This window comes from Mirounga angustirostris, unplaced genomic scaffold (genome assembly GCF_029215605.1).
Source record: "Mirounga angustirostris isolate CCGP_5_RB_7025 unplaced genomic scaffold, mMirAng1.0.hap1 SCAF_7, whole genome shotgun sequence".
Classification (NCBI taxonomy): Eukaryota; Metazoa; Chordata; class Mammalia; order Carnivora; family Phocidae; genus Mirounga; species Mirounga angustirostris.
The window spans coordinates 92,784,147-92,807,503 of record NW_026991715.1 but is presented as its reverse complement, the minus strand read 5'-3'; the positions used below and the strand labels follow the sequence as shown (position 1 = coordinate 92,807,503).

At 37.2% G+C, this 23,357-nt stretch overlaps 1 protein-coding gene across 6 annotated transcripts in view; it reads left to right on the top strand.

Moving 5' to 3' along the window:
• CREBRF (CREB3 regulatory factor) overlaps positions 1-23,357 on the top strand; it is a 61,750-nt gene that overhangs the window by 23,046 nt on the left and 15,347 nt on the right. For all 6 annotated transcript variants that reach the window (XM_064596557.1, XM_045901118.3, XM_054513546.2 and 3 more), the window contains 5 exons: positions 960-2,046; positions 8,891-9,085; positions 10,535-10,724; positions 12,404-12,477; positions 17,892-18,014. In XM_064596557.1, the coding sequence (XP_064452627.1) occupies positions 960-2,046; positions 8,891-9,085; positions 10,535-10,724; positions 12,404-12,477; positions 17,892-18,014 (1,669 nt within the window). The remainder of the gene's footprint in view (positions 1-959; positions 2,047-8,890; positions 9,086-10,534; positions 10,725-12,403; positions 12,478-17,891; positions 18,015-23,357) is intronic.

Below are 23,357 nucleotides of genomic sequence, written 5' to 3'. Positions count from 1 at the left end.
TAAAAAAATCATTGAATTGTACACTTAATACAGGTAAATTTTGCGGTCTGCAAACTCTACTTCCTTAAAGCTCTTAGAACACAGAGACACACACCCATAAGCAAAAGCAAAACAAGAAAGGCCCCAAACAAATGGAAAAGTCAAAACAAACTGAAAATGTCCTCGTTTCCTTCCTGAACCTCCACCTTCTAGCCCTTTTCCCCAAAGATAAGTATTCCTAGCAGTTTTTCTGTTCATATATAAATACATGAGTATTTTAAATTGGATGACACATTCATAGATACAGTATTCTGTAACTTAATCCTTTTAATGTACAGACATCTGGTGAGCAGCCTCTCATGCTAGTACATTAGACTTTAACTGCATTCTTTTTAGTGGCTGCATAGTCTCACTAACATATTTTTAAAATCCTATCTCTATTCATGAGGAGTATCACACTCGTGAGGAGTATTGTAGTCCCCATGCCCAAGCATTGTTAACAAGGTCTTACCAAAGATCTTATCCTTCTGTGGTGGAATTTCAGCTCTTCTTTGGTTTGCACTTTGCCTCTATATTTCAGTTCTCGCTTAAGAAGACAAATTCTTCTGTAACGAAGGTAAGGTCTTCATTATTTGCTTTGTAATTGAAGCTTGTTTCAGAGGAGATCCCCAAATCCTTGTAAGTCAAATATCAGGAAATGTAAACCTTTTTCAGGAAGAGTGTTTATAGTAAAGTTCAAGAGCCCTTGATATTTAGACCATACCTAAGCCTCTAAAGGGGCATATTTTCCCTTTTTTTTCCTTGCCTAGGGAAATGATATTACATGGACTGGTAAAGTGACATGTAAATAGCCTTTATCTTAAAATAAAACAGACCAGAGGTCAAGTACTGATTTATCAATTTGGTACATGGATGTGAGGATGGAGGTGAATATTTCTTTCCTAAAATATGGTGTGTGATTTTTTTTAAACTTTTCTCAGGATAGAGAGATGAACTATCAGCAGAATCCTAGAGACAACTTCCTTTCTTTGGAGGACTGCAAAGACATTGAAAATCTGGAGTCTTTCACAGATGTCCTGGATAATGAGGGTGCTTTAACCTCAAACTGGGAACAGTGGGATACATACTGTGAAGACTTAACAAAGTACACCAAACTAACCAGCTGTGACATCTGGGGAACAAAAGAAGTGGATTACTTGGGTCTTGATGACTTTTCTAGCCCTTACCAAGATGAAGAGGTCATAAGTAAAACTCCAACTTTGGCCCAGCTTAATAGTGAGGACTCTCAGTCTGTTTCCGATTCCCTTTATTACCCTGATTCACTTTTCAGTGTCAAACAAAATCCCTTGCCTTCTTCATTCCCTAGTAAAAAGATCTCAAGCAGAGCAGCTGCCCCTGTGTGTTCTTCTAAAACTCTTCAGGCCGAGGTCCCTTTGTCAGACTGTGTCCAAAAAGCAAGTAAACCCACTTCAAGCACACAGATCATGGTGAAGACCAACATGTATCATAATGACAAGGTGAACTTTCATGTTGAATGTAAAGACTATGTAAAAAAGGCAAAGGTAAAGATCAACCCAGTGCAGCAGAGCCGGCCCTTGTTGAGCCAGATTCACGCAGATGCAGCAAAGGAGAATACCTGCTACTGTGGTGCAGTAGCAAAGAGACCCGAGAAAAAAGGGATGGAGCCTCTTCAGGGTCATGCCACTCCAGCTTTGCCTTTTAAAGAAACCCAGGAACTATTGCTCAGTCCCCTGTCCCAGGAGGGTCCTGGGTCCATTGCAGCAGGAGAGAGTAGCAGCCTTTCTGCCAGCACATTGGTCTCAGATTCATCCCAGAAAAAAGAAGAGCACAATTACTCCCTTTTTGTCTCTGACAACTTGGGTGAACAGCCAACCAAATGCAGTCCTGAAGATGATGAGGAAGACGAGGAGGATGTTGATGATGAGGACCATGATGAAGGATTTGGTAGTGAGCACGAACTTTCTGAAAATGAAGAGGAGGAAGAGGAGGAAGAGGATTATGAAGATGACAAAGATGATGATATTAGTGACACTTTCTCTGAGCCAGGTATGGTAATGCTTGGAGGCTTACCAAACTGACCTTTTTCCTATTTTGAGATATGGATGTTTTCTTTGTTTTAGTTTGTAATTGCTTTTTTTCTATTCAGGCAGTTCTAAAATAATCACTTTTGCTCATATAGTGATTCATAGGCTGATTCTTCGAGGGCTTCTTCTTAATTTATCTTATGTTAAGGGACCTAATTTGTTACTCTCTTGGGCAGCTATGCAAAGATGCCAAGAATTGATTGATTTAAACATATTCCTATTTATGTACATGTCCCCCTCTATTATAGTTGAGGCAAGTTAGGAGTGCCCACAATGGTAAACCAAGTAATGATGGTTTATATTACTCATGCTTAAAACCAAGAAGGCCTACTTAATGAATAATGTAAAAAAGAGCATTTTCTTTGTATCTGTCCCATCTTTCATTCACACGGTATTTTTCCATTTAAGAAAAATCTGTGCTATAATTTAATGAGCATAAAGGATACTCTGCTTTATTTATATACAGCACATATAAATAAAAGGGAGAAAGAAAATGAAACCTGTGGGAACTGGTTCACTTCCATTCAGCATTTACATGCTTGGGCAGTTGCCACTGTTGGCTTGTGCAGTATTTATGAAAATGGTATTGCCAAGTGGCACACAGTTTAAAATGCACAAAGAAGTGAAGATCTTCAAATTTAAGCAAAAGTTATTTTCTTCAAAAATAATGTTGATGCTGTAACTTGTACATAAAAAAACTAAGTTATTTTTAAAACCTTAGAAATTGTCAAAGAAAGCCCTTTTGTTACACAATTGCTGGAATTTCTGGCAGTATAAAGATTGGTATTTAATTTTCAGAAAAGTTTTTAAGCCATGGTAGATGGTACAATAGTAGCTGGTGAAGCACTATTATTGCTAATGAAAGATTTTCCTTTAGTGAAATCTTTCTATTACAAAAATGCTTAGATTTGTGTATTTGATACAACCAAGTTGTTTGACTCGGGTTAAGTTTCAAGTAAGGAAAAGTACTTTAATATGGAGGAAAAGGGCTTATGCCTTTTTTGGTTTACTTTAGAACTCTGCATAGTCTAGAGAGAACAATTATTTTTTCTACTGAGCAGGAACATTTTTCTGTCAACAAATAAATAAAATTTGCTTTGAGGGGCACTTGGCTGGCTCAGTTGGTAGAGCATGTGACTCTTGATCTCGGGGTTGTGAGTTCAAGCCCCACGTTAGGTGTAGAGATTACTTAAAAATCTTTAAAAAATCGGTTTTAAAAGTTTCAGGGAAAGTTGTCTTTGTAGCCAGTGTTAAGTTATATAGCTCCCTCCCATGGGAAGATCAGAGTGTTATCTATGAGTAGTCTTCCATGTCTGACCGATCAGCCTTATTGCTTTGAGTTCCATGTTTAGGATCAAGGTAGGAGGGTAGGGGAAGGGTGAGACAAAGGGGAGATGGGTAGTAACTAAGGGAAATGGGAAGTGTAGAGAAAGAGATACTTTTCCCAGTAGGTGCTTAAAGGAACATGTAAATCAGAGGGAGTCAGTAAATCCTGCTATCACCAAGGACTGTACTGTCTACCCTACTTGTGGTTGTAGTTTTGCTTTTCTTTAGCTTTCAACTGCACTTTAAATTCATCCTTTATATTTTAATGTGTTTTTACCTGGATAAATGTGTTGAGAGATGAATAGGTCTCTGAAGAGAGATCAGTTAGTAAGTTGACCCTCAATTCCATTTTGTCAACCTTTTGACACTCATAGGGAGGGGGGACCAGTGTTATAGTTGGTGTTGTCCTGTCATGCCACATTCTCTTGCCTTGTCTCCTATAGAAGAATCCTGATTTGTGAGCTTGTTGGTGTTAACCAACACTACTTTGAAACAGAGATGCATTTGCTGGGTAAAACGCTCCTCTTGGCTCTGTTTAACAATGCTAAATGTTTGGATGGCATTTAATTCACTCACTTCCAGTTGACTTGAAGTAAAGCCTCTTTGGTTAGTATTACTTGGACAGTTCTCACAAATGTTAATGAATGACATGATTTAACCACAAAATCAACACTATTTTGTGGTATTATTTGGGCTTTATTCACATTTGCTAATGAAAATTTCCCTTTTTCTTGGAAGAAGGAGCTAAACAAGTGACTTGAGGAATGCAAAAGTGAATTATTGGTGAGAAGCAGAAGAAATTCTTTGAAGCAGAAAAGTGGATAGTTATAGTTTCTTCAGAGTGCTAGTTTTAGAGTGGGTTGATTGGTTTAATTTGCAGCAGTTTACAAAGGCCCTTTTGTGATGACTAGCTCCCTTGATGCTGTTTCTTGGCAGTTGGCTACAACAGTGCCTGAGCCTACAAAGCTCCAGGAAAGGTGTAAAATGGAGTTTCAGTCCCTGCTCTGGCCTTGCTCCCAAGTTTTAATAGAGCCTATTCTGTGGACAGGCTATGACTGTTTGGGGTCATTGGGATTACATGGTTGTAATACTAAGAATTGGGCCCCCAGAATGAAAGTTTATTTTGTAATCCATACTAAACATTTTCACGATTGACTTTACCAGTAGTCTGCACTAACCAGAGATGTGTGGTTAGAATTTTACACAATAAATGTAGCCTTTTTGACTTCCATTTGATACTCATGTCAGGAAGGAATGAGTTAGATCAATATGGTGGTCCAGCAAATGAAAAGAAAAGGGAGGGGCGCCTGGGTGGCTCAGTTGGTTAAGCGACTGCTTTCGGCTCAGGTCATGATCCTGGAGTCCCTGGATCGAGTCCCGCATCGGGCTCCCTGCTCGGCAGGGAGCCTGCTTCTCCCTCTGACCCTCCCCCCTCTCATGTGCTCTCTCTCTCTCATTCTCTCTGTCTCAAATAAATAAATAAAATCTTTTTAAAAAAATTAAAAAAAAAAAAGAAAAGGGAAAAGGCTTCATGGGAAATGTTGCATTAAACAAATAATTGATTTGTTAAAAGAAAAAGATTTTTGAGTGCCTACATTTGTTTTAGGCACTGTGTGTATTAGATATTGCCTATGCAGAGATGAACAAAACAGACATGACCCTTGTCTTGATGGAACTTAGAGTTGAGTGGGTTTATTTATTGTTATGATTTAGTCTTTCTTTTTTTTTAAAGATTTTATTTATTTGACAGAGAGAGATAGCAAGAGCAGGAACACAAGCAGGGGGAGTGGGAGAGGGAGAAGCAGGCTTCCCGCCAAGCAGGGAGCCGGATGCGGGGCTCAATCCCAGGACCCTGAGATCATGACCTGAACTGAAGGCAGACGCTTAACGACTGAGCCACCCAGGCACCCCTGATTTCTTCGTCTTTTAATCTACTTGTGTGTAGTGTGACTTGGCAAGAGAGAGATGCAGGATGAGAGTTTCTTAAACCTTATTTGACCACAGAACTCACTTGGGGATGAAGGCATATCTTAAGATAATCATGTTCCTTAGAACATACTTTGAGAGAGATTTAATTACCTTAAATCCTAGACCAGTGATCTGGGAATAATTTTTCTGCATTCTACTTGCTCATAGTGGTCTCTGTATTGAAAAGTGGCCATCTTAAAGAGACCCATTGTGTGCGTATGACTGTGTTTATGTGTGTTATGGTGAATTTATGGTATATGTTATTAGAAAATGTTAAAATATTAGGTCAAAGAGAACTGATGGCTCTTAAATGCTTTTTTGGAAAAGGCTGAACATATATAAATAAATAAAACTGGTAACTAATTAGAGTGGGATGGAAGAAATAAAAATCTTTATTATTCTTTGAATTTAACATGGGATATATGTAAAGAAAAATCCATTTAGACCATTTAGGTGGGTACAGGAAAAGTGAAGAAGCCCAATAGGAGCTAGACTCCTTGAGTCATGGGACGTGAGTCAGTTCCAACTCTGCCAAATCACTTAAAGCCTCCATGAGCATGTTTCTTTTTGTAAATGGAGTTAATACCTTTTTTATTGGGCTCTTAGAAGTCTTGAATGAAATATCTGTGAGTGAAATATGTAAGTACATTAAATGAGAAGGACAGTGTTTTGCCAGAAATCCAGGCCACCTGAGGAGAGTTGCTAAATAGGGGAGAATATCAAATAAATTGTCAGATGGATGGGATGCCTGAGGAAGCTATATATGAAAAAGTTTCCTTTATGCTTTAGGTTAGGTTAGATTTCTTATTCTTTTATTGAACTATAATTGACCTACAATATCCTCTTAGTTTCAGGTGTGCATCATAATGATTTGATACTTTTATACATTACAACATGATCCCCATGATAAGTCTAGTTACTGTCTGCCACCATACAAAGAGTTGGGTTTTTTTTTTTTTTACTTATTTTTTAAATTTTTATTTATTTTAAATTAAAATATAGTTGGTATATAATATTACTTTCAATGTATAATATAGTGATTCAATATTTATATACATTACAAAATGACCCCCACATTAAATCTAGTTACCATCTGTCACCATACAAAATTATTACAATATTATTGACTATTCCCTAAGTTGTACTTTATATCCCATAACTGACTGACTTTGTAACTGGAAATTTATACCTCTTAGTCCCCTTTACCTATTTTCCCCCTCTGAATCCTGTATATGGTTTGTTTTTTGTATTTGTCAGTCTGTTTCTGTTTTGGTTGGTTGGTTTGTTTTTTGGGGGGTGTGTGTGTGTGTGTGTGTGTGTGTGTGGAACACCAGTTCTTAACATTGTTGGGAAGTTGGGAGTGTTTTGTTGGTCCATCTGCCTGTGTTGAGGTGTTCCCAGCCATACTAGGTTAATCTCTGTGAGCCAGTAGTTTCTTCGAGCCAGTATTTCTTGGCCTGGTGGAGCCAGGTGATTCGAAAATGCCATTTCTGGTGGCACTATGTGGCCCTTGCATCTTTCCCAAAGCTAGGTTGATCACTGGAACAAGATGAAATCCTTAATTTGAAGTGTCACATTGGCACAAATAAATAGGCCAAAGTCATTGCTTTATGTATCTAACAATTTTTAAAAATCAGACTTCTAGAAATGATTGTGTGACTCGTGCATCATTTTTTTTTTCTTTTTTAAGATTTTATTTATTTGACAGACAGTGAGAGAGGGAACACAAGCAGGGGGAGTGGGAGAGGGAGAAGCAGGCTTCCCGTGGAGCAGGGAGCCCGATGCGGGGCTCGATCCCAGGACCCTGGGATCATGACCTGAGCCGAAGGCAGACGCTTAACGACTGAGCCACCCAGGCACCCCTCGTGCATCATTTCTTAATAAGGAACTAAAGTTCACTGTCACACCCCTTGCTGTATTGTTCTAAACTACCACATGTGCACTTCAATGCTGTTAATACCAGCAGTGCTACAGAAGCTTCTCTTGATTGTTGCCCTGAAATCGTTCTGGTCTCCAAATTGATTCTTTTTTAAAAGGTCATGTTTATTGAAGTATAATAAGTGTAAGTATGAAATTCGCCCTTCTTTAAGTATAAACTTCTGTGAGTTTTGACAAGTGCATGTAGTGCTGGTAACCACTACCACCATCAAGATACAGAAGAGTTTGATCACCCCCTAAATTTCCCTTGTGTTCCTTTATTATTTTTAAAAGATTTTATTTATTTATTTGACAGAGAGAGAAACAGCACACAAGCAGGGAGAGGAACAGCAGAGGGAGAGGGAGAAGCAGACTCCTCGCAGAGCAGGGAGCCTGATGCGGGGCTTGATCCCAGGACCCTGGGATCATGACCTGAGCCAAAGGCAGATGCTTAACAGACTGAGCCCCCCCAGGCGCCCCCACCTTATGTTCCTTTAGAGTCAGCCCCTCCCTCCACCCCCAACTCCCGGCAACCACTTTCTAGTTTTGCCTGCAGTTTTGCCCTTTCCAGAATGTCATATAAATGGAGCCATATTTTTGATTGATTCTTAATCTGAAGAAAACCTGCTAAAATTCTGAAATTCTTTTTTCCAAAACATGCAGATGTCATCGCTTTCTTAGTGTCAGTTCCAGAGAAGTCATGTTTTTAGGAGACACAGTGGTCATTTTGCTTGGCCAGTGCTACCCAAGTTTTCCTGGCCACCTTAGTGTTACGTACATCCTACATGGGGCCCGTCTCCATTCCCCCATGTGCATAGCAGTAATGATGTGGAGTATACTAAGATGGGCATTCTCTGAGGGTATTTTAGATTTGTAGGTCATCCTCCGTGAGGTCTGACCAACAGTTCTAGCAACTCATAATTAAGTATTTTCTGAAACTCCCCCTTAGTAAGGAAAATAACTTCTTCAGTAAATGCAGATTGCGTCCAGTAAAATATAAGACTAAGCGTATATGTTTTTATTTGAGAGACTGTGCGAGAACTCTCGTTTTTGTACTTTTACCAAAGGGGTAGGGTGGGAGGTAGGCAGAAAAGCACTACTGCCTCACAAAATTCTGGCCGGTAGGATACCATCATAGAAATGCACACACCTGTCTGTCTGGGAATGTTTTGGATGCATATATTTTAGGAGGAAGGCATTTAAAATCACAGTGTGGGGTCTTAGTATCATGATCTAATGGTACATTTGACATTCCTGGAGCTATATTTCATTATTCTCTCAATGAGAGCCTATGTAAAGATACAAAAAAAGGATGTCACACACTAACTTATATGAACCAAAGAGAACTATAAGGAGAATAAACAGTATAGTTACCTATGTTTATTAGTCTCTGAATATTTTATGAGTTGGAAAGTTCCATATTAAATGTCATTTTATCTTTGACATGCCAGTGATGTTTTCAGATGAAAGGAAATATATCAAGTGACAAATAGAAGAGATCTTTTTATTTGCCCTGATTGCTTTATTGAAATTTATGGAACTTAAGCCCCACCCCCATCCCCAATTTCTTTCCTTTTTTTTTTTAATTTTTTAAGGCTATGAAAATGATTCTGTGGAAGACTTGAAGGAGATGACTTCAATATCCTCTCGGAAGAGAGGTAAAAGAAGGTACTTCTGGGAGTATAGTGAACAGCTCACCCCGTCACAGCAAGAGAGGATGCTAAGGCCATCTGAATGGAACCGAGACACCTTGCCAAGTAATATGTATCAGAAAAATGGCTTACATCATGGTAAGAGGGAATTGTGGTCAAACATTTCGTGTCACTTTAAATAGAGATCGTAAACCATAATGTTTACTCCGTGTACCTACATATTCAGCCCTTACTAGCGAAGTGGAGAGAGGAACAGTAGAGCTGCTATATTTGTTATCACTGCAGAGATACTCACAAATAGCATTTACCGGTGGTGAGAGCCATCACCTAAACAGAGAGGAAGCTCTGTGCAGAAACGAGTGACCAGGAGACTGCTGATTGATTCTTGACCTGCCACAGTTGCAATAAACCAGAAGGGTTGGGGAGAAAGGGAATGGGCTCCAGCATCTTTCTCTTCCATTCTTGTGTAGTCTCCAGGCTGAAATGTAAATAGGGAGATTGGAATCAAATGGAGGTGGGAAGAAAAGAGGAGGGAGAGGAAAGGGAATAATTGTAGAAAAAAGAAATGGAGAGAGGAGTTGAATGATAGGAGTTGGGAGAAGCTTATAATCTTAGGCAGGCGAAGTTTACAGTTGTGAACCTAGGAAGATGTAATTAAGTAGAATTTCTTCTTTTATTTTGTATGATCCAAAATCTGTACTGAAAAAGGGGGAGGGCGCTAGTAAGTTTGGCACTCAGTGAACAGTTTTAGTGATCTCTCATGCTACAGATGTAAGTTGCTAAGCAATTTTGTTTTGACACAGGAATTATATCAGAAGTATATTTGTACCTCAATTTGCCTTTCCACTGGCACTCAGTCTGTACTCTGCTGTTTCTTAGTGAATAGACAGTTTTTGCCTTCAGATCAGTTTTCTACAAGAAATGAAAAGACAGATCCAATAAATAGCTTTAGGTAGCACATGGCGAGTACTAGGAGAATTGTTTGGTATATTGTAGTTAAGAGGACCAGGCTATCCCTCTTGCCTGCAGTGATAGGGCAAGATCCCCGAGTCTACTGTAATGTTATTTATCAAACTAACCAAAGAAGGCTTTCAAAAAAGACAGTCCTTATTTGTTGGCCTTTTGAGTCCAGCACCACAGTATATGTCTGAGAAATTTTCAATCATAGCATCAAAACATCATGGTTTGAGTAAAATCTCCTATTTCTTTTCTGGGTGTATATTCTACCCTAGCCCTGATTTTTGGTTGCAGTGAACGTGCACTCCAGTCCTGAAGTTTGTGATGCTTATTACCACCATGCATATAATTAAGATTCTGTTAATACCAGGGCTAGAAACTTTAAGGTGGAGAAGGACTTGGCAAAGACTGGAGCTGTGACATATTTCCCCAATTTCTTGCCAGACACAAGGTGAGGAGGAGAGGAGGCTAGCCCTTTTAGCATATTGTGCTGAGACTTCTGAAACATGCCAAGACTTCTAAAAAAGAAAAAAGAGGGAAGGGAGAAATGTGGTTTTAAAATATGCCTTTAGAATGTATCTTTGGTGAAATAAAATGATCTAACTTAAATTTCTTTTAAACCATCTGTAGGAAAATACGCAGTAAAGAAGTCACGGAGAACTGATGTAGAAGACCTGACTCCAAATCCTAAAAAACTACTCCAGATAGGCAATGAACTACGGAAACTGAATAAGGTGATTAGTGATCTGACTCCGGTCAGTGAGCTTCCCTTAACAGCCCGGCCACGGTCAAGGAAGGAAAAAAATAAGCTGGCTTCCAGGTAAATGCTACTCATGTTCACCTGTGTAAATAAAGTCTAGGTGATGAGGTTAGACTTTCAGTGAGCTTTTATAGATAGCCGTCAACCATTTATTCAGAAATATGCTTTTATAAATATTATAATGAGAGTATTACAATTTTTCCTTTGAAAATAAAAGACGGTATTTATGCTTTGTTCACGCTTCATAATACCAAAAGATGGTGTTATGCTTTTAAAGGGGAGAGATGAATGGACTCAAGTGCATTATATTATAAAAATGAAAAAATTTATCATACTTTTATTTTTTCTTTGTTTTGTGGTAAGTCAGTTTTTTTATTTTTTATTTTTTTAAAGATTTTATTTATTTGAGAGAGAGAGAGAGAGAGAGAGCATGAGAGGGGAGAGGGTCAGAGGGAGAAGCAGACTCCCCACTGAGCGGGGAGCCTGATGTGGGACTCGATCCTGGGACTCCAGGATCATGACCTGAGCTGAAGGCAGTTGCTTTACCAACAGAGCCACCCAGGCGCCCAAGTCAGTTTTTTTATTGTGGTATGATTTGCTTGAGGTAGAATGTATGCCTTTTAATGTACACTTTTATGGGTTTTTAAAAAAGATTTGTTTATTTGAGAGAGAGAGAGGAAGAGAGAGTGCATGCAAGCAGGAGGGGCAGAGGGAGAGGGAGAATCCCAAGCCGACTCCGAGTTGAGCATTGGAGCCCGATGTGGGGCCCGATCTCACAACCCTGAAATCACGACCTAAGCTGAAACGAAGAGTCTGTTGCTTAACCAACTGAGCCACCCACGCTCCTCTATGGTACACTTTTATGGGTTTTGACAAACATATCCAATCATATAAACACCACCACAATCAAGATAATATTTTCCATCATCCATTAAAAAAATTTCCTCATGCCTCCTTGTAAAGGGAACCCCTTCTGTCACCCCTAATCCCTCCAACCACTGATCTGTTTTCTGTCCCCACAGTTTTGCCTTTTCTAGAATGTCATATAGATGGAATCATATGATATGTAGCCTTTTGAGTCTGGCTTCTTTGATTTAATATGATGCATTTGAGATTCATGTTGATCCATTTTGAGTGGAGTAGTAGTTTGTTCCTTTTTATTGCTGAATGGTGTTCCTTTGTAGGGATATACTACAGTTTATCCATTCACCAAATGAGGACATTGGGGCTGCTTCCACTTTTTGCCAATTATGAATAAAGCCACCATAAATACTCACTTACAGGTGTTTGTGTGAACATAAGTTTGCATTTCTCTTGGGTAAATACCCAGGAGCATATGTTTAACTTTATAAGAAATTACCAAAGTAGCTATTTCTGAAGTAATAAAGTAAATTTTTTTAAAAATTACTGTTTTTCAAAGTAGCAGTATGTAGTATTTCATATCCCAGTTAGCAACATACGATGGTTCCACTTACTTTACATTTTCTTGGTATTGTCAGTTTTTGTTTATTTTAGTATATTCGTCATAACTATTTTTGGACGTGTGCTAAAATTTTCAAAAATCAGTTTGGATTAATGATTATATTGTGTGTTTTTTGGATACTGAGTTCCTTGATATAAACATCAATAGGCAGTGATTTTTGGTTGCAATTAGAAAATGTTTGACAGCAGCAAAAAGAAGTATATTCTGAATGTTCACTTAAAAAAAGAAGTAAACTAATTGCTCCTTCCTTTCACAGGGCTTGTCGATTAAAGAAAAAAGCCCAGTATGAAGCTAATAAAGTGAAATTATGGGGCCTCAACACAGAATATGGTAAACCTAAACTTTTAAGAATTTGATTAATCTCCTATACTTTGCCAACCACTCTCTTTTTCTTTGGTTTTGTTATTTGTTTTCCCTGTATCCTGCCAAGTTTTAGGCCAGCCTCCTTTTTGTTCATTCATTCAGTAAGCTACATACTCACTCTTATTCATTCATGTTCTCTTTTTAATGAGTGTCTGTATCTGTGGCTCCCCATGCCAGATCTCTCTACCCTAAAGAGCTTGTCTACTTGTGACCACAATAATCTCCTACTTCATTTTACAATTGTGTTGCTGCGTTAGCCAGTTTTAGTGACTAGTGTTTATTTTAATCTCTGAGTGGATAATTTAGATCTATGTTTTACAAATTTGACTGCTCATTAGAATCATCTGTGTACATGGTAAAGTACAGATTTCTAGGCTTCTCACAGGTTCCCAGACCCGATGAATTGGAATCTGTTCAAGTAGAACAGAGAACTCAAGAGTCCGTATTTTTAACACTGCCCTATATTACTCTTAGGCAACTATCTTAGCACTTGTTTGGGAACTGTTGGTTTAGATCGGTACCTCCCAATCTTTCACAACATGGCACATGTAAAAATTATCATATCTGAGGCATCCTGGAATTTATCAGAGCTCATGGGAGGGGGGGCCCCTATGGGCTGAGAGGATTAGTATCTCAAACACCTGGAACCCTTTTATAGCACACTAGAGTTTGGAAAGCTCTGGTTTTGATCTTCTGTAGCAAGAACTACCTTTCCTTTCCTCCTTGCTCTCTTACTATCCTTTAAGCCCGGTATCATAAGAGTTCATATGTTCTTTTGCCTCTAAAATTGTCGTCTTCACTGTACAGCTCTTGGACTAAGTTGTATCTGAAAGTGGATGAGTGGCATAATGATCAGTTATTATTTGTTTCCAAAAATTTTTTGAAATCCAACATGACATCTGGCACATAGGTGCTCAGTAAACTTTGTGCAGTTTTCTTAATTCTTTATCTTGATTATCTTGTTTCCATTTGTGAGGGCAGAAAGAGGATTTCCTATTGTGAAGTTTACAACTTGTGAAATGAGCTGATGGTTTTATATATTAATGGCCACTCAGGAACTGTCAGCAGGTAAATGAATTAGGTAAAACAATAGTTGATTTGTTGGAAAGGAAATCTACCCATTTTCCTATTATTCTTTCTTGCTGTTGAAGCATTCTGACCTTGAGCTCTGTGAGTATATATACACATAATGATTACAATATCATAGGCATTCATACTCCATTTTAGAACCAGATGACTTGGGCTGCAAGGAGATGTGGTGGACCATTGGGAGCCTTCTGGGTCTGTGTTTCCTTGGACAGTTGTAGGCATCTATCTGTGTGTTTTTCAGATAATGTATTTATCCATAATTATGTATATATGTATATCCATAGTTATGTATAGCCGGATATTTTTGCATTTGTATATATGCTAATGCATAGCCCCCCACACATGCTTTGGTCTGTGATGTAAATATATTCTGGGATAGGGAACACCTGGGGAGTTGGTAAGGGCCAGGAGTATGTTGTTCTATCTCAAATTGAGTTATGATAGCTCTCTTAAATTTTTCTTGTTTCTAAAGCTGACTTAAAGCATCTTATATTTTCATGTAGGAAAAGGCCTGTCTTTAAAAAGGTACCATTTTCTTCTCAGTTAGCATGAAGGAAGAGGATCTTCTCATTCATTTATTTCTCTTCCACTTCTTACTAGCTTCTCTTCTCCAGTTTCTGGGAAAGAACGACCAGACTTAACTATTGGTTTAGAAGTCATTTCAGAACCCATGAGAGGCTCTCGTGCAGTTTGCCACATGTAGTTTGAAAATTCTTCCTAGAGTTTCTGGTACATTTCTCAAGAGAATGGTGCCCTCGATTCCTCAAAATATCTGTCAGTCGATCTGTTACTGTTTTGTGGAACACTTATTATCCACTACCCACCTATTAATCCAATAGTTTCTGGAATTTGTAATTCACAAGTCAGTGACATTTGAAAAAGAATTTGGGATTTGGGAACTGTAGGGTTGTGAACTTTATGTTTTGCCAGGTGAAGACGTTAAAAAGAACATCATCTACAACTACTGTAATTTCATACAAGGAAGGATATTTAGCATTAAAAAATTGAGAAAGAATCTCAAAGTGAAATAAACCTTATGAAAAATTTACTCCATTATCCTTATTTTTTTATATTCTGAAGGTCTTAGTTATTCTGCATTATATGTTTTGTACTACATAGAATTAAGCACAGCACAATACCCTGCCTTTCTAACTCCTTTATTTTAGAATTAAACAATTTATACCACTTAAGATATTAAAATGGAATTTACTTGGAAGTTAGAGGGAGAAGGATTAACAATGTGTAAACACAGGAGTTAATGAATTCATCATTGTTTCTGCTAAAGATCAAGTGCCCAAGTAAATATAAAAGACCACACTGAGAGGGACATCCTACGACATCCCCAGTTGGAAAATGAACCAAGTCATGGAGAACTGGGGTAACCCCAAGAGCTACAAAAGAGCAAAAATTTTTAATTCTGATGAATTCCAGTTTGCCTGTTTTTCCTTTTATAGTTCATATTTTTAGTGCTCGTAAAAACTTTGCCAACTCCGAAGTGCAAATATTTTCTTGTATGTTTTCTCCTAGAATTCATACAGTTTTAGGTTTTGCATTTAGGCTTATGATCCATTTTAGGTTAATTTTTATTTACGGTGTGGGGTGAGAGTTGATGTTTCTTTTTTTCCATATGAATATCCAGTTGATCCATCACCATTCATTAAAAAGACCTTCCTTAGAATGAAGGGGGGGAATCGGAGGGGGAGATGAACCATGAGAGACTATGGACTCTGAGAAACAAACTGAGGGTTCTGGAGGGGAGGGGGGTGGGGGGATGGGTTAGCCTGGTGATGGGTATTAAAGAGGGCACGTACTGCATGGAGCGCTGGATGTTACACACAAACAATCATGGAACACTACATGAAAAACTAATGATATATGGTGATTAACATAACATAATAATAAAAATAAATAAATAAATAAAAATTAAAAAACCTTCCTTTTCCTGTTCACTTGTTTTCTCACCTTTGTCAAATCAGTTGACCCTATACGTATGAGTCTACTTTTGGACTCTGTATTCTGTTCCATTGATCATTTGTCTACCTTTATGCGGATGCAAACTATTTTGATTACTGTAGTTTTATAGTAAATCTTAAGTTGGGTAAGTGTAAGTTCTTGTTAATCCTACAATTTTGTTTTTTCAAAGTTGCATTGGCTATTCTAGGTCATTTACATGACCATATAAATTTTGGAATCACTTTTTACAAAACTAACTGAAATTTTGATTGGGACTGTTTCAATCTGTAGATCAATTTGGAGAGAATTATCATTTTAACAAAATGGAGTCTTCTAATCCATGAACTTGGTATCTCTTTCCATTTGTTAAGTCTCCTTTAATTTCTCTGTGCCTTTTTTTATAGTTTTCAGTGTAGAATGCTTAACATCTTTTGTTAGATCTGTTACTGGGTATTTTATATTTTTTGGCGCTCTGTAAACGGAATCATTTTTCAAATTTTATTTTTAAACTTTGCTGCTAATATATAAAATGGATTTTTGCATATTATTCTTGTATCTTGTTATCTTGCTAAATTTGTTTATTAGTTCCCGTGGTAGGTATATAGATGCCCTATGATTTTCTATGTAAGCAATCATCATCTGCAAATAGGGATGGCTTTATTTCTTCTTTTCTGATATTTATGCCTTTGCAAACAAGGCAGTCACCATGTTTATCCAATGTCCTAGGTATTGCAATAAGGCAAGAAAAATAAATCAATCTCGGGGGTGAGGCCTTTCACCTTAAAGTATGATGTTGGCAGTAGGCTTTTTTGTAAGATGAGATGCCCTCTATCACTTTAATTTCTCTTTTTTTTTTTTGTAGTTTCATTTATCACAGATGGGTGTTGAATATTGTCATATGGTCTTTTTTGCATCTGTTGGAGCAATCATGTTTTTCTCCCTTATTCTGGTAATATATCACATATTTACCTCTTAATATGGTAAATTACATTAACTGATTTTTGAATATTAAACCAACCTTGCATTCTTGGAATAAACTCTACTTGGTTGTGATATATTGTCCAAAAAGGACAATATTTATATTAAGAGTCTATTACAGATATTCTGTAAGATTTTGTTCTAAAACTAAGTTGGATTCTGTTGTTAATATTCTGTTAAGGATTTGTGTGTCTATATTCAAGAGGGATATTGGTCTGTGATTTTCTTTTTTTGTAATGTCTTTTTCAGGTTTTGGTATTTGGGCTATTTTGGCCTTATAAGGAGTGAATTGGGCCATGATCTATCTTCCTCTTTTTTGAACAGTTTAATAAGATCAATTTTATTTCTTCATTGTATATTTGATATAATTTTCCATTAAAACCCCTTATATTTTTGGATAAATTAATTCCTTTGCTTGAAATAAGCTGTTCAGATTTTTCATTTCTTCTTGTGTCAATTTTATTTAAGTTGCATTTTCAAGAAATGTGACCATTTTTACCAAGTTGTTAAATTTGTTGGCATAGCGTTTTCTTTTTTTTTTTTGTAAAGATTTTATTTATTTATTTGACAGAGAGAGCAGGAACATAAGCAGGGGGAGTGGGAGAGGGAGAAGCAGGCTTCCCGCTGAGCAGGAGCCCGATATGGGGCTCGATCCCAGGACCCTGGGATCATGACCTGAGCCGAAGGCAGATGCTTAATGACTGAGCGCCCAGGTGCCCCAGCATAGCATTTTCTTATTATCCTTTCAATAGCTCCAGATTCTTAAGTGATAACCCCTTTTTCATATAGGTGATCAATCTGTTTAGCTGGGAATGGAAGGTGGGAGTGGATATCAATTTTGTTGATCTTTTTAGGGAACCACTTTTGGCTTTTAACTTTCTCTGTTTTATTGATTTCTGCTCTTTATTATTTATCTCCTATTTACTTTTGGTTAACTCTCTTCGTAAACTGCGGATAGTTTTTAAAGTTTTGTCTTTGGAGGACTTGAAGGACTTCATTTGATTTATTTAATAAACATTTACTAAGATCCTATGATTCAGTCCATGAAGACAATTAAGTCAAGTTGCTTACAGGATAGTAGACATTGATATGTGTCTACAGTGTGTCATCAAAACTGGCACATCATTTGAAATTAGTTTCTTTGGATAAAAAAAGCTTATAACTGAACTCTACATCTGAAACTAATGACATACTGTATGTTGGCTAATTGAATTTAAATTTTAAAAAAGGCTTATAACCATCACTACTTAATATTTTCTTACAAATTCTCCATTTTTTAACTGAATAACTGTTATTACACAACAAAAAGCAAATTCTTTCATGTTAGTGACATGTTCCAAGTATCTTGTTCTGTCTTCCAGATAATTTATTGTTTGTAATCAACTCCATCAAGCAAGAGATTGTAAACCGAGTACAGAATCCAAGAGAGGAAAGAGGACCCAACATGGGGCAGAAGCTTGAAATGCTCATTAAAGATACTCTTGGTAAGAAGAATATTGGATAAATTCATAACAGTAACATGTAGTGTAAGATACATGATTTAAGGAGATATTAAACATTCTTTTAAGGAAAAACTCAAATGTTCTTATTGTAGTTACTCTTGTTTACAAATTGTTTTGTCTTTTGAGATTTTGCATTCATAAACATGTATTGCTGGTTACCACAATTTATTATTTAGACTTCATCACTGAACTGTTTTAATACTTAGGAAAGATGAACTTCTAGCAATTTTAACCTTTAATGGGAAAAATAAAGATTAAGCTGTCAAGCCTGCAATTTATACTTTGGTAGAGGTTCTTACCTATATGTTTTACTCTGTAATACAGTTCACAGGATTCTAGTAAACTTAATTATCTGTTTTTTCCCTGAACAGAATGTATATCATGGGGAGGAACAGAGGCAGAGCACTACGTGACAGGGAGGGGAGAGGTAGCTCATGTAGACATGAGAACTCTAGAGGTGTAAGAGCTTAGCTGCCATAGGAGCAGATCACCTTACAGAGGAGTAGCATCCCAAGGACATTGCAGCATAGTGCAATCCATGAAGACCCTGAAGCTCATAAAATTGGCTCAGCTGTTTTATATATTCTTTGTTTTGCAATATTTATTCTAGGACTGTCTTTAAAAACTGGTTCTTACGTAGTCATTGTGCAGAGTGGCAAACTTTGGTTACCTGAGAATTTTCTTCCAGTTCATTTTTCCCCAGGATGCTGACTATGTATTGAATCAGGTTACTTAAAGGAATTAGAGCTTACTTTTTAAATAATTATTTTAAAGTTACTTACCTGAATTTTAGGGTAACAAACACTATAAATTGTTCTAATTTTTAAAAATGTAAATATTTTGGAATTTTTTTGCATTTCTGTTAAAACCATTTTTCTTACTTCCAGTTACTATATATTCATTCATCAAAGTTTCTTGAATGCCTACTATATGCCAGGTGTTGGGGGATACAGGGATGAATAGAGATTTGGTCACTACTCTTAGGAAGCTTGTAGTCTAAAAATGGAAGACAAAGAATAAATGGGAAAGAATAACAAATTGTGGCAATTGCTGTGAGGAAATCAAGATGTTTAGATGGAGTAGAGTGAGCAACAGTTTATTTCTGTTTACATAGAAATACTTCTCACAGCTACCAAAATGATTGCATTTTCTTTAATTAAAAATACATACACATTGAATGCTTCCATGCACTTAGTAAGTTTCTCATGTCTTTGCAATTACTAGTTTCTCTTGTCAGCATTGTGTTCATCCTGGATGTGAAATATTCTAGTGTTTTTGAAGGGCAATTTGGAATCATTAATAAAATTAGCAATGCACATAGATTTTGACAAAACAGTTTCATGAATTGACAACATTCATGTTTGAAGGCCAAAGGAGAAGATTTAAAGGAGAGATCAAAAGCCTGGAAAGGATTCCTTAGGTGTTAGGAAGGGATAAACAGCTAACATTTATGGGTACTTTCTATGATCCGGTACCTGTCTGTTAAGGTTGGTTAGTTATCTACTTTCACAGTTCTGTGAAGGAGGTATTATTCTGATTTTACAAATGAGGAATTAGAAACACAGCAAGGTATTAAAGTAACTTGTCATAAGTCATACAATCAATAAATGGCTGAACCAGGCATAGAAGTAAGTTCTTTGAGTTCCCGTGCTCACAGTACCCCCACATAACATCACTTAGCCCTGTCATCTAACACCCATCTCTGTGGTATTTGACCTGAGTAGTTCACATGTGGCCCGCTAATTGCTTCATCCAGTAGGCTTACTTGAGAATTTCCTTTTCTTGACATTATTTTGTAACATTTGACACTTTTGAGCATTTATCTTCATTTTTGAAACATTTTCTTTATTTTAAAGTACCTTAGATCTGCATGCCTTGTTTCCCATCTTTTTACCAAAAAAGGCTAGGTTTCTCTGTGGCTCTAGCAATAGCCACTGGTCTAAAAATTAAAATCATGTTTTCAAAAAACAAAAGCTTGTTTATTATAGTGGTTAAAATCAGAGTATTTGAAATCCGTTTTAGATTGAACTCCTGGCCCTGCCACTTAACTACATGAGGACTAGGGAAATGACTTCACTTCCCTCAACCTAATTTTACTCATCTGTAAAATATGGACAATGGGTGTATTAAATGGGAAGATTGCATATAAAGCACTTAGCACCCTGCTGAGCACATAAATTCTCAATACTCAATAAATATTAGTTGTTGATGTTACCATATTACATCTTCACCATTTAGATTTTTTTTTTTTTTTTTAAAGATTTTATTCATTTGACAGAGAGAGACACAGTGAGAGAGGAAACACAAGCAGGGGGAGTGGGAGAGGGAGAAGCAGGCTTCCCGCGGAGCAGGGAGCCCGATACGGGGCTCGATCCCAGGACCCTGGGACCATGACCTGAGCCAAAGGCAGACGCTTAACGACTGAGCCACCCAGGTGCCCCACCATTTAGATTTTTTTTTAAAGAGTTTTATTTCCACCTTGTTCCTGTAATCCATCATTCATATTTTAGAAAATTGAAGATTTTGTTCATGACAAAGCCAATTAAAATTAGCCAAATGCTTAAGCTGTATGTTCACAACATAGTATTAACTTGATGATTATTTGTGATATAATTGACTAACAAAATAGATACAATTTTTCTATTTCAGTATTCCAAATGGTATGGTATTTCAGTGATTATTTCTTATCAGTAGTTAATTCTTTTTGCTAAGCGTTGGGAAATGACTTATGAATAGTGACCAGGTAAGTTCATAGAATACTAAAATGAATTGAATATGCAATTATTATATATACAGAATAACTTTTTCAAAAGTAGAGTTGTAAATACATATCAAAATAGAGTACATACAAAGTGAAACAAAACTAAGGACAGTATATTTATACAAAAAATTAACACTATGAAAGGTCAAGTCTATTTTGAACAAAACTGTATTTATATGGAGAATAATCTTAGGCAAAGAGTAGTTCCTAAATATCAATACTTTTCCTAAACAACCAGTTACTTTTTACCTCTACATAGATTAATTCAGTACCCAGATATGGGAAGTCCTGGTGAATTTGCTTGACTTTTTCTTCAAATGGATTGATGCTATTTTAATATTGTATGTATTTTTTCAGTGCATTTCTGTCTTTCATGTTCTTTAAACATTTCAGTTCCTTTATTAGGTAGAGGGAAGAACTTAACACTACAAGTAAAGATTCTTTTTACCTTTTCAGTTTTAAATGTAAAGACTTTGTAATTTGATAAGTTTGTATATTCTCTTTACATCCAAAAAGTCAGTTTTACCAGATCCAAAATCCTTGACTCACATTTTCTTTCCTTATTCTAAATATGTTTCTCCGTTTTTCTTTTGGCATGAAATGTTGCTATTAAAAAGCTAATAATTGCCCCCCACCAAAAAAAGCTAATTGTTTGCCTAACTTTTTTGCCTTATAACTCATTTGCTGTTTTTGTCAGTGTCAACAGGATTTTTTCTTTTTCTTTAATTCCCAGTAATTTCACTAAACTTTGTCTTGGGGTTGGTCATTTTAGGTTGATAGTCTCATGTGTGCGCTTCGCTCTTTCAATATGTAGTTCAGATCTTTTTAGTATTTGACCTGTTTCCTTGCTTTGGTTTTGTTTTTTTAAGCTGGGCATGGACCCCAATGCAGGGCTTGAACTCACGACCCTGAGATCAAGACCTGAGCTGAGATCAAGAGTCGGACACTTAACTGACTGACCCACCGAGGCACCCCCTTGCTTTGTTTTTTGTTGTTGTTGTTCAGGGACTTACTATTTGTGGGTTGGATCTTCTTTGCCTATCTTTACTATTTTCTGAGGTAAATTCACTTTTGATCAATTTTTTTATCTCTTAACTTCCTTTTTCTTTCATTTTATTTTTTTAAAGATTTTATTTATTTATTTGACAGAGAGAGACGCAGTGAGAGAGGGAACACAAGCAGGGGGAGTGGGAGAGGGAGAAGCAGGCTTCCCGCGGAGCAGGCTCGATCCCAGGACCCTGGGATCATGACCTGAGCCGGAGGCAGACGCTTAAGGACTGAGCCACCCAGCACCTCTCTTTTTTATTTTAAAGTTCTTTCTCCTTTGCACCTCTGTGTCGTCTTTTTTTTTTTTTTTAAGACTTTATTTATTTGACAGAGAGAGACACAGCGAGAGAGGGAACACAAGCAGGGGGAGTGGGAGAGGGAGAAGCAGGCTTCCCGCAGAGCAGGGAGCCTGATGCGGGGCTTGATCCCAGGACCCTTGGGATCATGACCTGAGCCAAAGGCAGACACTTAACGACTGAGCCACCCAGGCGCCCCACACCTCTGTTTCTCTTAAAAGCATTATTGTTGTGTTTATTTGCTGTTCTTATAGTTCTTTCGGTTTTGTCTTTTTTTTTAATTCTTTATTTAAATTCAATTTAGTTAACATATACTGTATTATCAGTTTCAGGCATAGAATTTAGTGATACAACTGATGCATCAAGTGTCCTTCTTAATGCCCATCACCCAATTACCCCATCCCCCCACCTACCTCCCCTCCAGCAACCCTCACTTTGTTTCCTAGAGTTCATGTCTCTTATGGTTTGCCTCCCTATTTTCATCGTATTTTTTTTTCTTCCCTTCCCCTATGTTCATCTGTTTTGTTTCTTAAATTCCACATATGAGTTGAAATCATATGGTATTTGTCTTTCTCTGACTGACATTTCGCTTAACATAATACCCTCTAGTTCCAGCTATATCGTTGCAAATGGCAAGATTTCATTCTTTTTGATGGCTGAGTAATATTCCATTGTGTATATGTGTGTGGGTATACACACACACACACACACATACATCTTCTTTATCTATTCATCTGTCGATGGACATCTGGGCTCTTTCCATATTTTGGCTATTACGGACATGGCTGCTATAAACATTGGGGTGTATGTGCCACTTGGAATCACTATGTGTGTATCCTTTGGATAAATACCTAGTAGTGCAGTTGCTGAGTGGTGGCATAGCTCTATTTTTAACTTTCTGAAGAACCTCCATGCTGTTTTCCAGAGTGGCTGCACCATTTTGCATTCCCACCAACAGTGTAAGAGGGTTCCCCTTTCTCTACATCCTCACCAACATCTTTTGTTTCCTGAGTTGTTCATTTTAGCCATTTTGACCGGTGTGAAGTGATATCTTATTATGGTTTTGATTTGTAGTTCCCTGATGCCAAGTGATGTTGAGCATTTTTTCATGTGTTTGTTGGCCATTTGTATGTCTTCTGCCCATTTCTTGACTGGGTTGTTTTTTGGGTGTTGAGTGTGATAAATTCTTTACAGATTTTGGATACTAGCCCTTTATCTGAT